The sequence below is a fragment of the Gossypium hirsutum genome, chromosome A08 (assembly GCF_007990345.1).
Source record: "Gossypium hirsutum isolate 1008001.06 chromosome A08, Gossypium_hirsutum_v2.1, whole genome shotgun sequence".
Classification (NCBI taxonomy): Eukaryota; Viridiplantae; Streptophyta; class Magnoliopsida; order Malvales; family Malvaceae; genus Gossypium; species Gossypium hirsutum.
In genome coordinates, this window is record NC_053431.1 from 109,965,562 (window position 1) to 109,981,992 (window position 16,431).

The following is a 16,431-nucleotide window of genomic DNA, read 5'->3' on the forward strand; positions in this document are numbered from 1 at the left end:
TATTGATTATGGAAAGGGTTCTTGAGAGCTTTTGTACCAATTTTGGCAATAGTGTTAATGTACAGAAAACACAAATATTTTTCTATTAAAATGTTTTCCATGATTTGAAAGAGAATATCAGTTGTGGCTTAGGGTTCTCTCATGTTGGTAATTTGGTGAAGTATCTAGGTGTTCCGCTTTTACATCAGAGGGTAACAAAAGAAACTTTTCAGTACATTATTGATAACACAATGAAAGAATTAATAGGGTGAAAGGCTAAGATGCTTTCTTTAGCAGGTAGAATCATGTTGGTTGATCTGTCGTAATTTGGTGTAGCAAATTAAACTAGTTTTCGCACATTAGGAGCTTGAACATAAGCATTTTGGTTTCCTTTTAATTATGTTTTCACAATTTTAGTTAAATTTAATAAAGTGTGTAATTTGAGTGTTTTATTGACCTTAGGGGCTGAATAAGGCCTAAATGTGAGCTAATATACTTTGTGAATATATAGGAGACCACTAAAAGGCGTATTAATTCGATACTAGTCATTGTGTTACAACACGAAGCATTGGGTGTCACAACACAGGGAGCAGAATACAAGAATTCCAGAACTCCCTTCGATGTCACAACATAACCTAGGGATGTCACGAAATAACTTGGGGATGTCGCGATACACCCTTGAAGACACCCTGAAGATGGAGCATACTACCCTCGATATTGTGACACAGGACCTTGTGTGTCACGACATCACCTCTGTATGGGAAATAATTATAAGTCAGGGGCGTTTTACTCCGCACAATAAAATAGTAAACACGGGGACAACAACTGACCTAGGGTTATGGACGACGACTACTCTAAAATCTATAAATAGGCTAATTTAACACATGTTATGGACAACTTTGATATTGTATAGTTTTCTCTTTAGTTTTAGTCTTTAGTTTCTCCTTTTTCTTAGGTTTTAAATTTTATTTCAGTTCTTGTTATTTGCTTTTGTGGGGAGATCAAATTTGTGAAACACAACCAAACTCTATGAGAATTCAACACTTAATTCTAAATACAAATCAAGCTTCTTCTAAACTTTATTCTCTTGAATTATTCTTCATGTTTATTCTTTCTATCAAGTTTATATTATTTATTAGATCCATGAGGAACTAATCCTCCTGTGGGGGATTAGCGAGTGGAGGTATGATTAATTAACTATTTTGTAAGGGTTTCTTAATGAATCAGTTGTTCAGGAAAGGAAAAACCTAAACCCAAAGGCGAATCTAGGGGGGCTGGCAAAGGCCCCAACCCTTCTTAAAATGGAAAATTGCTATTTACGCTATTAAAAACTATAAAAATTATAAAAAATGATTTAATCATTTAAAAATTATAATGATATAGACTATTAAAAATTAAAATTTCATTCGACCCCCTAAAAAAATTTTCTGGCTTCGCCCCTGCCTAAACCTAGGCCTGATAACCCTAGGAAGTCATTAAGGTGGGAATCAACCTAAATTTTGTGTGGTCTATCTGTAAACACCTTAACCCTAAATCGGTCTGGACTGTGAGGTCAAGAGATAAATATTTATTGCCGACTCATTATTCTAGTAGAAGACCAGAAGATCTTCTAGGATATCGACTAGTTGATTAAATGAGAAAACCTAAAGTGACAGTTGATTATGACTACCGAAGCAAGCTAATCACCCATGACCAGATTTGATATATTTTACTTTTTGATTTCTCGTGTTTTATTTATTTCTTTACTTTCTTTTATTATTATTAATATAGTTTACCAAAACCGTTCTTTTTATTCTTCATAATATAATCCAATTAAAGTACTAATTAAATCTATTCATGTTTAGGCTCCCTTGGGTACAATCCTTGCAGTACTCACCTACTCCGTTGTAACTATATTACAACCTAAATCGTACACTTGCGGATGCTGTTTTTTGTATCTTTTGTATAGGATTTCTACTCTGGATGTTAGTACGTTCGGAGGCGGTTATTGGCAAAGCAATGTTAGCAACTATCCATAATTATATAATGCAATAGAATGTTATTCCGAAGGGAGTTTGCTTTGAAATTGATAAAATTATTTGTAACTCTGTGTAGGGACACATTGAGGAGAAGAAAGGGATAAATCTTTTCAAGTGGAATGATCTCTGCAAAGTTCCAAAACGTGGCAGCATTAGCTTTAACAAGCTTGATTGTCCAAATGATGCTTTCCTCGTAAAAATTGGTTTTAATCTTATCAAGAAACCTAATTAGTTATGGGTTTAGGTTTTCAGAACCAAATATAAATTGAGGGGAAATCTACCTACATCCTTATATATGGGTAATGTGTCATGGTTATGGAAAAGAATTTGTGGTATTTGGCGTAGGATTTGTGATGGTTTTATCTAGAATGTAAGGAATGGCATGAATGTAGATTTTTATAAGGGTAATTGGGTTAAGGAATGTATCCTCTTATTGATGTTTGCACCCAACCCTTATAAATTCCTATTAAACATGTTCCTGTTAAGGATATGGTAACTCGCAATGTGATCGTATTTTCAAGACTACTAGTCTCATAGGGTTTTACTCTTAAATCCGTAAACAAAAAAAAAAAGAAAAAAACTCCATCAACTAGCTAATAATAATATAGAATTATGACAAATTGAGTAACATGTACATTCATCAGCCATGTTTGTATTTGGGCAAACTTATGGTAAATATCTTTCTATGCCTTACACTTAAATTTTCATTTAGTATTGAACACTTTAAGTATAATGAGTGAATGTCGGATTTTATTGCATTTGGTTTTGAAGTAAATGATCGTTAGTGTGTGGTTTATGGGGATTTAGGTTATGGATTGTTATTTCTTATTTTTATTTAAGGTTTTTCAAGTAAAATGTTTATGCTTTAGATGAGATAAAAAGGAAAAACGCAATGGATAAAAATGGAGAAAGGCGAGAAAGGCAATGGATAAAATGTTTATGCTTAAAATTTTAATTTTGATTAAATCATACACATTTAAAGAAATAAATTCATTAATTTATTTTTATATTAAATAACTATAATTATTTATGCATGCGGTATATAAACAAAAAACGATGTTATATCCATAATTGTGTTAATAATTTACAAGAATTGAATCAAATCAAAATTTTATGTTAAAATTACACAAAATCAAAATTCAAGTATACAATTACAATTAAATTATAGTTCATATATAATTTTAATATTTATCCCTATAAAAATATAATAAAGTCTAAGGTTTTGAAAATTTTAGTGTCATGGTTAAATTGTATTATTGTGAGTTTTTTTTTTTTATTCAGTCTAAATTGTATTTTATAAATTTTATATAGAATATGAAAAGATAAAAACATTCCCTACTTTAAGAAATCATTTTTAATGTTTATTAATAGTTAATCAACTCAATATTATCTTAGCTAGGCTAAGAGGCCCGTTCTTAAGGTAGAGGTCCTTAATTTCCAAGGCGAGCTCCCGGATGATTTATAAATATAAAAAATTTAAAATTTAAATAGAAATAATCAATTATTTAAAATAGTCTAGATTTTCAAAACGATTATTATTCTATTTACCCATCATAGTGTTTTAATTATATTAAAAAATGAATTACATGTTACAGAATTTTCTTTTATTCCACGATCACTATATAATTATACTTTCTAAAATAATTTTATTAAAAAATATGAGCTTAGGAATTATTATCAAATAAGATGCTATTATATATATTATCATTCATTTATTCTATTCTACTTACAATGCCCATTTAAAATAAATCAAAGTCTAACAGCCAATTCGCCATTGCGGAATATAGCAAGAAAAAGAGAGGAGAAGAAAGTGCCAGTTATACTCGGTGGTAACTTAATGCTCACTCTTGAGGTGGTGGAATTTAATAAGAAAGTGTTGGTTCAGATTTCACCCATCCAAAAACTTCCCATATAATCTAAACAACTTCCAACTAGGGACAGGGACAGCGACAGAGACATGCATGGTTTCTCTCCTTACAAGCAATGTCAATGAAACAATTGTTTGTAAGAACCCCAAGAAAGCTCGCTCCCACCCCCACCCCACCGCACAGAAACAGGAGCTGGATATTTGATCACCGCCACCACCTCTTCTCTTCACTAACTTCCAACTTCCCAACACAAAGCGGCCACCTGCGATATGGGAAAACATCCACTTGGTTGCGTCTTAACGTTCTCTGTCCTTGCCTCCCTCGGCCTTGTCTCCTTCGCCGCATGTCTGGTTGCTGAGGCAAAGAGATCCAAGGTATGTATATAAATTAATTCATTCCTTGCTATTATTAGTTGATAAGGGTTTTTAATTGGTTTAATTCTCCAGAAGGTTGATTTGAAGTTGGATGGAAAGATGTGTTTCTTGCCTGGAAAGAGTGATGCCTTTGAACTGGGTGTGGCTGCATCAGTCTCTCTCTGCACCGCTCAAATCATAGGGAACGTACTACTCTGTGCAAGTTACTGGTGGAGTGCAAACACAAGAAAGCCTAAAAAACCAACTCTTACTGCAATTTTGCTGGCGTTTTCCTGGTAAGGTGTTGCACTGCATGTGTATTGATTATATTGATGCCACCAGTTATGTGGATTGCCTATGCCAGCCATGTTAACACAAAATTAGGCCACTACTACTACTGCTTGTACAACTGTATTTAAGTGGACCCGACCGGGGAACACCTTCTATAATTGCAATTTTTTTAGCTACAAATGTATTTTTGACCTTTTTAAAAATTAACATTTTTTCTATTTTTTAAGGTATGTACCGGAGGAAGCCTAATAATTAATCCAAAAATTTTATTAACTTTAATCCCGGATTAGAAGGCGGCTTCTTAGACAGTATCATTTTCCTAATCATAAACGAAAAACCTTCATTTTCTTTTATTGTTTTCTTCCTTCCTTTCAATATTTCTAGAATTCCTGGTCAGCAGAAAAAGGTCCAAGTAACGAATTTTCCAATGGAGCTACAAGTGGGTTAATTTGATTGGGTAGAGTAGATCAGAATCTAGAATTTTTAAGGGTTTTTAAGGGATAGATATGAAGGAGATTGGAGACAAACTAGTTGTAGAAAATGGGTGGACAGCTGGAAATATACCCCTTTCTATATCCCACTCCCCCCAGATCAGATCATCCAACGACTGGATGCGCCTAGGAAAATATATTCTCTAAAAATAAAAAAAATCAAAGATAGCAGACACATAGTCTTGGACGTTGGTGTCTAGTGCTACTAAATAAAATAAAATAATAATTAATTAAATTTGGATATGGATTTGGAGGAACATGGATTGTCTTTGCTTTTCTTTTCTTTTTAATTAAATTTTTTTTAAAAACTTGGAATAGAATCTTATATTAAAAAGAAAGAAATATTGCAGGATCAGCTTTGGAGTTGCAGCAATCCTAATAAGTGCAGCGACGAGCATGAGCAGAGCACAACCCTACGGAGAAGGGTGGTTGGACGGTGAATGTTACCTAGTTAGAGACGGAGTGTACTTGAGCTCCGGGGTCTTAAGTCTACTTGCCGTCTTCACCTTGATTGGAGCTGCCTCCATCACAATTACAAACAATCAAGTACTTGACCAAGCCCACAAAATCAATGCATGAAAATCAAAATAAACAACAGTGATAGAAAGAAAATATAGACACGTACGTATGATGGGGTGTTGAATTTTTTAAACAAACGACAGTCAGGTATGTATGTATAAGATCAAGTGTGAAATTAATGCATTCAAGTCCACCAAGATCACAAGTGACGGAGCAGAAGCCGGGAGCCCCCCCCCCAATCGGATAAAAATCAAATAAAAGAATGAACAAGAGCCAACGAGGAAGGCGCCCCAAAGCGATATCTTACCATATACAGTTACCTACTCCATTTCTTTGATCCGTTCCCTAAGGAAAGGAATAATAAAATAGGTTCAACAAGAATGAAAGTGGTGGTTCTTCTGTAAAGTTGGTTGTTGGTCGATCTGGATGGTCCATCCCCCCCACAGCGACAACGATGTCATTTTAATTCCTATCTTGCAAAAAATTTTCCTTATGCCCTTTTTCCTTGTTTCACCACTTGTATTCCCAAATTATTGTAGTTATATACATACAATTTATGTACTATATACAAAGCAAATTAAGGCCTCGTATAAATTTGGATGCAGCACTCCTTGAGCCCAAACCACATCAATGTTTGATCAATATGTCTATTTATCCAAATAGATTATCAAAGGGACTCAGTTACATTTGGTACTATTCCACCATGCTCAGAAAAATACTTCCACAGTCCATAGAGGTCTTCATCATGACTATATCAAAATTCTTCTTATTATGATGCCCTTTCCTATTGTTCATCAATGATATTCCCATTTCTCCTAACATTCAAATAAAAGTTAGCTGCTACGTTTTACATGTTAAAAGAATGTTTTCACCAAAATCATTTTTACAATCTGAACCCATTTCTCCTATATACTCCAATCTCTTATTGTAGATGAGATTTGCCTAAATCCTGCAAAAATAATAGGGATGGTGGAATTCAGTCTACAAGGATGGTGGACAGCCGATCATCATTCACATATGTGCATGCAATGATGCTTTTTCCTTAAAAATAGTACAGCAGAAAGGCGAGCTCATGACAAAATCCTAAACAACAACATTCATTTACCTCGAGATTTTTTTTTCAATTTGCCAAAGGCTGATGATGTAAACTGAGAAGATAGATGGCAATGTCTCTAGCAGCCATGGCATAAAACAGAATGCTGAAAGTATTAGAAATACATGTGCCCACGGCCCCTCCCACCATAGCCGTATCGGCTGCTCCAGTTATATGAGACCCTCAAGTTCTGACCAAGTCCTTAACATAGCCTCTAAGAGGTCCATAACTGCATGACACCTAAGTTGGAAGTCGCCAAAAGTCCTGAAAGTTAAAAATGCAACATAAAATCAATTATTAAGCAAGCCTTAACCTTTCTAAGTTTTTTGCACCTTTTTTTTTTTGTGAAAAATTAAAACAAACCTTTGGTGAAAAAGAAAAGAAAAAGAAATATAACAAACCTCACTATCTAACTGCATTCTCTCACAGAAACTATTCTTGCAGCACATGAGTGAGAATTGCAAGAAATTGTGTCAAAGAAGTCATCCTTCCGTAAGCAGGCTGCAGAAAAAACCAATAGAGTTCATACAAACCTCTTCATACAAACCTCTATGAACTAATAACTGTTCTCACACAAGCTGTGACTTCAATTCGAACTAGCAATGATGGATAGAAAAAACCTGACATGTACATATTACATAAACCAAAAATATTTTCGGATCAAATTTGGACACTAGACCACTACACCCTGTTTGTCCACCAACCTCTGATCTGACACGTGATTCTTTATGCGTCCTGCTTTATCCTTTTGGTTTGCTTTCCCAAGGTAGCCCCACTTTCATCCCTTTTGAACTTCTCATCCATGGCTTCAAAGTCAAATTCTTCAGTAAACCGTGGTGGAGGGTAGACTGCTAAACAATCTGATGTAACTAGTAACTTTTTGTAATATCTCAAGCTGCCTAATACTATTTACACAAATGAATTTTAAGCAGTGTCTAGAACTCCATATTTATCATTTACCTAAATAATAAAACAGCCGAAGGCACAGGTTAGAAAAACTTTTTGTACAAAGATTCAATATGATTACTTGTCAAAGCAGTACAAATACAGACAATAATATTTATGCATGGCTAATTACAAGCATAAACTTTCAGATTCAACAAAGGACAGATAAAACTCTTGGTAAACAGAAGAAATGATGAGACCTGTTGTTCATGAATTGGAAATGGCAACAACGAAGGTTGAGTTGCTAGAGTAGAATTCACAGATGCAAAGGCAGTTGTGTCCTTATGATCAAGATATGTATTCATTGTTGAAGACAGTACATTCTCTCTGGCCAGTGCTAGATGACCTGGAGTTACCAGACTTGGAGATGTGTTTGCAATGAACCTGAAGAACAAGCCCAACAAGGAATAGAGATGGGAAGAACAGATGAAGGGTTGCCAACAGGGTTGAGATTCACAGATGTTTGTGTCCTCAGAAGATGAAGGAAATGAAAACACTGTTAGTGATGCATATGCAGCATGTGACGTTGGTGCATTTAGCAACGAGCAGGATAGTGTATCATGGGACGTGGAACACTGCACTGGAGTAAAAGAGCCTGTGACAGTAGAATGTAAAGAACTAGATGCAATAGATCAAACTCTTAATGGGAGAAGAGTGAAGATCAGAACTGTTGTAATTGCAGAGTCATTGTGAAGCTGCTCAACTATTGGCACAAGAGGGGAGCACTTTCCATAAGATATGGAGTTACATTGAGTGGACAAGATTCAACCCAAACCCCATTGTGGTGCCTAAATGGATTTCCTCTAATAGAACTACTACTACACTTGCAAAACTCCAATTCTCATGATTAAATGGTTTACTAGAGATGCTTTCATTAAAAACCAGTGTTTCTATAACCTTCTCTGAATACGTGATAGTGCTTCTTATATCCAAAGATATTTGAAAGGCTATATACATCATACTCATAGCCCTCAAGAACTAATATTTTGATCATATACAAACCAAATCCTTTTAATGTCTCATAATAACTGTATCAAGAACAATAAATGCATTATGCAAAAAAAAAATTCTTATTTTTTTTAAAAACATGCGTTGGGCGTTGTAGACAATCAACTCCCAACAAGAGCAAACAGGAGACATTTCAGATGCATGAGACTAAATGACCTAAGATGATAAATTGCTTAACTTCGAAATTTGATAACTTATTGAATTGAATAACTTCTTGATACAGACAAAGCTCCCACTAATCATTTGCTTTACATGGTCCTCACTTTGCACATAATCAAGTTTGATTACTTAACATCTTTAGAAGTGATGCAATTTACAAGGATGGACAACCTTTTGATCAAAGAGTTTTGCACTAGCTAAAACAAATATCATTTGCAATAGTTCTATTATATATAAGATAGTGGGCAGAGAAATAAACAGTAAATTCTTAAACAAAATCAACATAAATGATCAAGCCACTCTGCCCAGATAACATGAGCAATTAAACACAAATGTTCTGCTAAAAACAGATCGCAGATTCAAAACAAAAGAACCTGGAGGACAGATCTATGAAATGTCACTTACCTCACTATTCAAAACAAAAGAACCTGGAGGACAGATCTATGAAATGTCACTTACTTCACTATCACTTCCACGAAGAGAATATAATATATGACTTTTGTTTTAAAAGTTTGGTCATTTGATAGTTTTTCAACTAAGTTGCTACCTCGTAACACCAATATGCTTTATCACTCCGGAGGCACTGGTAGACCATCCTTCTCTTCCGGTCCTCTGTTCCATTAGATCTTACTGCAATGTCAGAAGGAATATAACACCACCAAATTCATTGTCGATTCCATCTTAATGTCATGTACAATTGCAAATAGATTAGCAAACACTGCTTAAAGTCAAAGAAAATTAACGAGAATTAGGACTTTACTCACCAAAAAATTCACTCAAAATTTTCGAGAAATTTTAATCTTATTTCCTAACCTATAAGATATACGTAGTGAATAACTGTTCCTTAATCACACGTAACCACACAAATCCATCGCCATAGGTCGACAGACAGTATAAGAAATGAAGTCATGCAAATCAGCAGATGGGAAACATGCAAGTCTATGAGATACGCGTACATAAATACGTGTATAAATATTGAGAAAAAAATGGATACGGATACCGTACTTGAGGCCGATGGCGCATATAGAACACCTTCCTAGCGTATGTAGTAGAAGTCATAAGGCTAAGGAAGTTTCGTCCCCTGCATTTTTCAAAATCGACAAAGATTCACTGGCCAACCGCTACAACAAATATATAAATATATATAGTGATTTCTTTTTCAAGAGGAAATTAACGATGATGCAAGCGTAACAAACAAGAGATTCTTTTCCGAAGAGAAACTCTTTGATTGATTAGGATTTCGTTATTCCCTGATGAATCGAAAAGTTTGCTTTTGCCTAAAGCAAAAATCTCAGGCAGCAACTGATACGATATGTATTGATGAATTCTAAAAACAAATTGTTAATTGCTAGTGTAGTAGCCCAAATTTTACCGGGCGCTTAAAACCAAAACAGAAATATGAAATAAATAAATAAATGTTATTTATTTTAAAAGTCCAGATTATAAGAGCCCAAACACAGGTCCAAATAACTTTCAAACCCAAAAAAAAATTAAAACCCAGTAGCCCAAATACCTAAACCCTATGCCCGGTTACAACTTGATAGCCCATACCTGTTACACCCAGACCCAAAAAATAAATGAGGCATAAGTGGCTCAATTTGTTAAACAGAAAGCAAAGAGACCTAGGGTTTCAGAAACCCTAGGCGCCGCAAGCATCCCAAGCGTCATGACCGTTCGTCTCGTGCCGTTCCAGTGGGCTCCATCGGCGCCGTGGCTTTGGCCTCGTACCACGCCGCGATCATCGCGTGAATCGACATCACCGTGATGTTCTCGCGAATACCTGCAAGACAGGACAAAAGAAACCAGCAGACACAAAATAGAAAAGGAAACCAAATGGCAGCAAATAAATTGATTTCTTTCCTAAACATGTATAGTCTAAAGGCTATAAAGCCTTTCCTCCGATTTGTAAAAAAGGGACTTACGTTCTTGGAATATACAGAGAGAATCAATAAAAAGAGAATATAGAGATTCAACAAAAGAATTTATTCTTGCGCACATATACAAAAAGCATCACAGTCGATTGAATATACAAAGGTGAAATTTTCTTTTAAATACATGCACATATATATATTGCGATTAAAAAAGGAAAAGGGAGACGAACCTCTTTCGATCTGCGCTGAAACGGGAAATTTTCCAGTCTCCGACCACTACGCGCGGCGACGTTCGCGGTGGCGCGTGGGCGCGTATGCGCCTGAGAACAGGGGTTCGACGAGGCTCTGAGGCCGACCCCGAATCCTCCTATAGAGTATTTCTTTAAGTTTTTTTTTAAACCAGGTATCCAAATGATTTCAAAACTAAAATTTGGCTTATATAGCCCTAACGAAATGGTGTCGTTTCGCTTAAAACCAATTAGCTTTAAACGACGTCGTACCAAAGCTAGGATCCACGCGTTGACCCGAGACCCGGGAAGGATCCGCGTGTTTTTGAAAAATGGGCTAATTTCTCAATCGGTCCTTCCGCATTTTAAGCTTTATAATTTCATTTTATTATTATTTTAATTCAGCCCTAATCTCTTATATTTACTTCAATTTAGTCCTAATGGCCATTAAAACTTATTCTGAAGAACGACGTCGTTTTCTGGGATTAGGGCAAATTGCCCAGTAAGTCCTCTGAATTTAACGCGCATTTCAAATCAGGCCTAGAATTTTTATTATTTTGCAAATTAGCCTTAGATTTTCTAATTAAATTCAATTTTAATCCTTTTTATCTTTTAATTTACTTTAAATACTTTATATATTTTTTTAAATATTAGTTATATATTACTATTATTATCCATTATTTTTTATTATCATATATTTTATCTATAAATTATATTATATTATATATTTTATTTTATATATTTCTTTATATATTTTTTATAAAATTGTATTATTATTTACTAAATTTGTAAATGGAAAATAAATTTTAAAAAATATTAATAAATAATAGTATATATATTATCCTTATTTATAATAATATTCATATTCCATTTATATATTACACCTTTTCTTATTTATATATTTTATATATGTATATTATTTATTTTATAATATTCTTATGAAAATTACTCATATCCTATTTATTGTTTTATATTTTACCTATAATATGGGCTATACATCATATATATTTTTAAATTCTATTATTTGTTATATATTTTTATATACTATGTTTCTATATGTAAAATATTTGTTACTTTATTATTATTATTATACGTATACCATATTATATTTCATACTATATTTTTATTACATACTATATTTTTATTATTCAATATTCCTTATAATATCTATCTTTCTCATATATTTTTTTATTATATATTATTTATTTTGTTTTTATACTAATTATTTTACCATATTTTTATATGCAAAATACTTATTATATTTTTATTATTTTATATTATATTTCCTTATATTTTATTCATATTATATTATTATACATAACTTATTTTAAACATTTTTTATTTATATTTTAGGTTTTTTTTATCAATAATTACTCACTTTATTTTATATTTTAATATATATATTATATTATGTCAAGATATTAGATGTTGGTCTCATAATTTTATTAAATGTTGAGTGCTGGACTTATTATTATTTTTATTGTATTTTTATTATATATATGTGTCAAATTGTATATCATGCATCATTTTTATTATCAATATGTTTAAATATATGATGAATTACATGTTTATGTGTTTTTACCTATTCTTCTTAAATATATATCGTGTTTTATGCATATTTTATTTATTTAAAATTTGTCATGTTTCTTATATGTATATGTTAGTTATTGTGCTTTTATTTACCTATTACTATAACATGTTATCCCGTATGTTATGTTAATATGCTCCTTCATGCATCGATCTAAAAAACGAGACTTTAAAGTTTTCAAAAATAAAGGCAATACTTGGTGTTTGGAAATTTCGAGAAAAGTAGTGCCCTAACTTATTGGGTTGCAACTTTTCTTGTTGAGTTCGAATATTCAAGCACCCTTCTAAGTTTTTAAGGTTTTCTAAGTGCAAGCAACTGTCTCGGAATTTCAAGGCATTGTGTCCTAACTTATTGGATATGGCATTTCGTTGTTTCGAGATAGGGATTTCCAACAAGGCTAACTTAGTGTCAGATATCTTAAAAATATTATGTCCTAACTTATTGGATGTAATATTTTGATTTATTTGATACAAGTGAACCCTAATTTTCAAAATTGAGACATTCTAATTAAAAGAGGTTTGCATCTTAAAACTTTCAAATTTCCGACATTAAAGACACTTGATAATCAATTAGGTACCAATTTTTGGGCGTTACGAGGGTACTAACCCTTCCTCGTACGTAATCGACTCCCGAATCCGTTTTCTCGACTTTCGTAGACCAAAATTAAATGTTTTAAAACAAAACATTTTATAAGGTGATCCAATCACACCTAAAAATATTGGTGGCGACTCCCATTTTCATTTTTTCTTAAAGTTGATTCCCATTTTCCAAAACTCGATAAAAAAATGGTTTCGACAGCTAGATTATGGACAGAAATAAAATAGAAGAACAAGTGAAAAAGTTTACTTAAACAAGCACTCAATTTTGAGGAATTGACAAAGTAGTCACTAGATTTCAATTCAGTTACTCAGGTAATAATCCAATCAATTCTCCGAAAATATATTATGTTACCTTCACTGATAATCCAGTATGTTATTATTTCAATTTCCTGAGTGATCTGAGTTGAAATCGAGAAATGCATCTTAAATGCACTTATAATGGTGTTCAATTATCCGAAACAGAATTTCCAAAAAACCGGTTAATAGATGGTATTCAAATAAAGATCCTATTTTCGATTTAAACTACAACCCTCTCATAAAGATCCAATGAAAAAAAAAGAAAGGTCAAAAGAATAATTTTTGCTTTTTAACAGTTTGGGGAATGAAAACTGAACTACATTTCAGCTCTCCTCAAAAATGGCGGTCGTTCAGTTAACTTCTAAAAAATAACAAAATAGTCACCACTAATCATTTTTCATTACAGACGTAACAGAGCTACCATTTTTGTTACAATTCTATCACAGACTTAACCAAACTACCATGTTCCATTCCCCTCCCATCCCTCTCCCTCTTCCCCACCATCCCTCCCCCTACTCTGATTCTCTCTCCCTCTCACCCTCTCCCTCTCTTCCCCACCATCCCTCATTCTACTCTGATTCTTTCTTTCTCCTCCATCGTTCTTTTGCTAACCCTCCCTCTCTGTCCCTTTCCCTCTCCACAAAGAATCATTGTGCTTGATACCTAATTGAAAGATTCATTGTTATCATGGTGCATACTTTATTTTTAAAACACAGTTAATGAATACAAGAGGCAAGATGCGTTCTTTTATGAATGAAAATTTTTGAAAACAAATTCTTGCTTTTAGAATTTATTTTAATAGTTTAAGCAGTATTGGAAGTTTTCACTAGTCAAATAATCAAAAGAAAACCTGTTGTTGCTAAAGGATGCACACCATATGAGCTTGTGAGTAATACTACAGCTTTAATCATTGCAGGAAATGCATAATGAAAAATCAATAAATAATATATTAAACTTTCTATATTTTCCTTTTGGAGCTACAAAATGCAAGGATTTTTTGTCCAGGAATACTCCTTTCTCTAAAAGATTAGTCTTCATTTACAATAGTCTGAAGAACGCATATTTTACTGTCTGTGTAACATAATAAATTAAAATAAACCCTAGCACCTTATAACTCTGTAGATTAATGTTTAAATGTCAAAACAGGATGATGGTCTTTGTCTTCTCAAGTATTGACAATATTTCGCACTAAAAAGAGTGTTCTTCTCTCTGTTCCTCTAGAAGTTTGTTTCACTGTGTCCTGATCAGTCTGTTTTGAAATGTATCACTATTTATGTTAGTCAGTAGAAATACAAAAACTTAAGATATGGCTTGTCTAACATGTTGATACACAAAGAGGGTAGAAGGATAGCAGGGATAGTTAGGGTGACTACAATTATTTCCACTTAGATGCAGTCTTGTCTCACTTGTTCATAGCTTTTTTCAGTTATGTTGATGGGTCTTATCCAAATCTAGTGAATCCTGTGAAAATGATTATATGCATGTTTGTTAAATATGACTCATATTTTCAGTCAAATTTGAGAAATAATCTTTTAGTTAAACTCTATTTATTTGTTTCAATCAAACACTGATTAGTTTAGATTATTTTACAACCTTAGAAAATACACCCATTAGATATTAGAACTCATAACACATTTAGTGAATTTTGTGATTACGTTTTGAGGGTTCTTTATTTTCGGGTTTTCGGGATTTAGTTTTTATCTCTATATTTTGTACTCTTCATTCTCTTGCCATTATAGTAAAATTATCTTTGCCCGTGATTTTTTTATCCTCTTTGGAGAGGTTTTTCCACGTTAAATTTGTGTGTTCAATTTTTCAATTTATTTCGCTATTTTTTTTACTTGTTGTTTAATCAGGTCGATCTTAACAAGTGGTATCAAAGCTAGTTCAATTTTCATAGATCAGCTCATTCAGAGATGGCAACAACTAGGTTTGAAATTGAGAAGTTCGATGGTGAGACAAATTTTAATTCGTGGCAAGTTCGGATTATGGCAATTCTAGTTCAATCCGGCTTGAAAAAGGTTGTCATCGGGAAAAAACCTGAGAACCTAAATAAAACAGAATGGGAAGAGCTTGATGAAAAGGCTTTGTCTGCAATTCACTTGTGCCTCACGAATACGGTATTGATGGAGAAAACCTTATCCGCCTTGTGGAAAAGGTTAGAAACTCTTTATGCGACTAAGTCTTTGGCTAACCGTTTAGTATTGAAACAACGTCTATTTATGTTTCGCATGAATGAGGGTGAGCTTTTTAGAGATCACATCAGTAAATTCATTACTCTTTTAAATGATTTAAAGAATGTTGAGGTTTATATTGACGATGAAGATCAGGATATGCTATTATTGTGCTCTTTACCTCCTTCATACAAGTCTTTCAAGGAGACCCTGATTTATGGCTAAGACAAACTCTCGTTCGAAGATGTGAAGGGTCATTTGTTGAGTAGAGACAAACTCGACAATGAATTTCATTTGGATAGCAAGACAGATATGCAAGCTTCCGTTTTGGTAGCATTAAAAAAATGAGACAAAATGTGTGACTATTGTAAAAAGTTAGGTCACGTCAAAGCAGATTGTTATAACTGCGAAATAAAAGAGCTGCTGAGAGTAACGAGAAAGATGTAGCTAGTGCTAATTTGGCCAATAAAAATGGTGATGATTTCTTGTTACTGTCAACGAGCGATAACTCCAAGCTCACGTCCGAGTGGATCCTAGATTCGGGATATTCTTTCCACATGTGTCTCAATAGAGAATGGTTCTCTACATACAGTTCGGTTAAAGGTGGAGTTGTACTTATGGGAAATGATTCATCTAGTAAGGTAATTGGTATTGGTACTATTAAAATTAGGATACACGATAGGACGATGATGACACTCTCAGATGTCAGATATGTACCTGATTTACAAAAGAATCTCATCTTATTGAGTATTTTAAACTTGAAAGGATGCAGAATCAACATCAAGTCAAGCGGCGTTAAAGTATCTCGTGGAGCTCTCGTTTTGTTAAAAGGTAAAAGAACTGGCAGTCTTTATATTCTGGAAGGTTCTATAGTGACCGGTGAAATCTGACGTCCCTCATCCGTTATGGAGTCGAATTCCACTCGTTTGGAGTAGAGGCAACTTAGTTATA

The 16,431-nt window shown here is 33.5% G+C and overlaps 1 protein-coding gene and 1 long non-coding RNA gene across 13 annotated transcripts; one reads left to right on the top strand and one right to left on the bottom strand.

Annotated features, from left to right (window-relative positions):
• Positions 1-3,719: 3,719 nt before the first annotated feature.
• Positions 3,720-6,123, top strand: LOC107929409 (protein MODIFYING WALL LIGNIN-2). 2 transcript variants are annotated; one of them, XM_016860822.2, is made up of 3 exons: positions 3,720-4,239; positions 4,315-4,514; positions 5,351-6,123. In XM_016860822.2, the coding sequence occupies exons 1-3, from the start codon at positions 4,135-4,137 to the stop codon at positions 5,577-5,579; spliced, it is 534 nt and encodes a 177-aa protein (XP_016716311.2). In that variant the 5' UTR covers positions 3,720-4,134; the 3' UTR covers positions 5,580-6,123. The 2 variants fall into 2 exon arrangements, with proteins under 2 accessions (XP_016716311.2, XP_016716310.2); XM_016860821.2 differs by having other exon boundaries at positions 3,727-4,239; positions 4,312-4,514.
• Positions 6,124-6,306: 183 nt separating this feature from the next.
• On the bottom strand, positions 6,307-10,076 carry LOC107929410 (uncharacterized). Of its 11 annotated transcripts, none has more exons than XR_005899437.1 (6): positions 9,730-10,076; positions 9,272-9,354; positions 7,317-7,941; positions 7,014-7,113; positions 6,625-6,876; positions 6,307-6,468 (listed from the first exon to the last, which is right to left on the bottom strand). It is a non-coding gene; the product is annotated as an uncharacterized lncRNA (long non-coding RNA). The 11 variants fall into 11 exon arrangements; XR_001692813.2 differs by having other exon boundaries at positions 7,317-7,460; positions 7,758-9,354; XR_005899436.1 differs by having other exon boundaries at positions 7,317-7,463; positions 7,758-9,354.
• Positions 10,077-16,431: the final 6,355 nt, after the last annotated feature.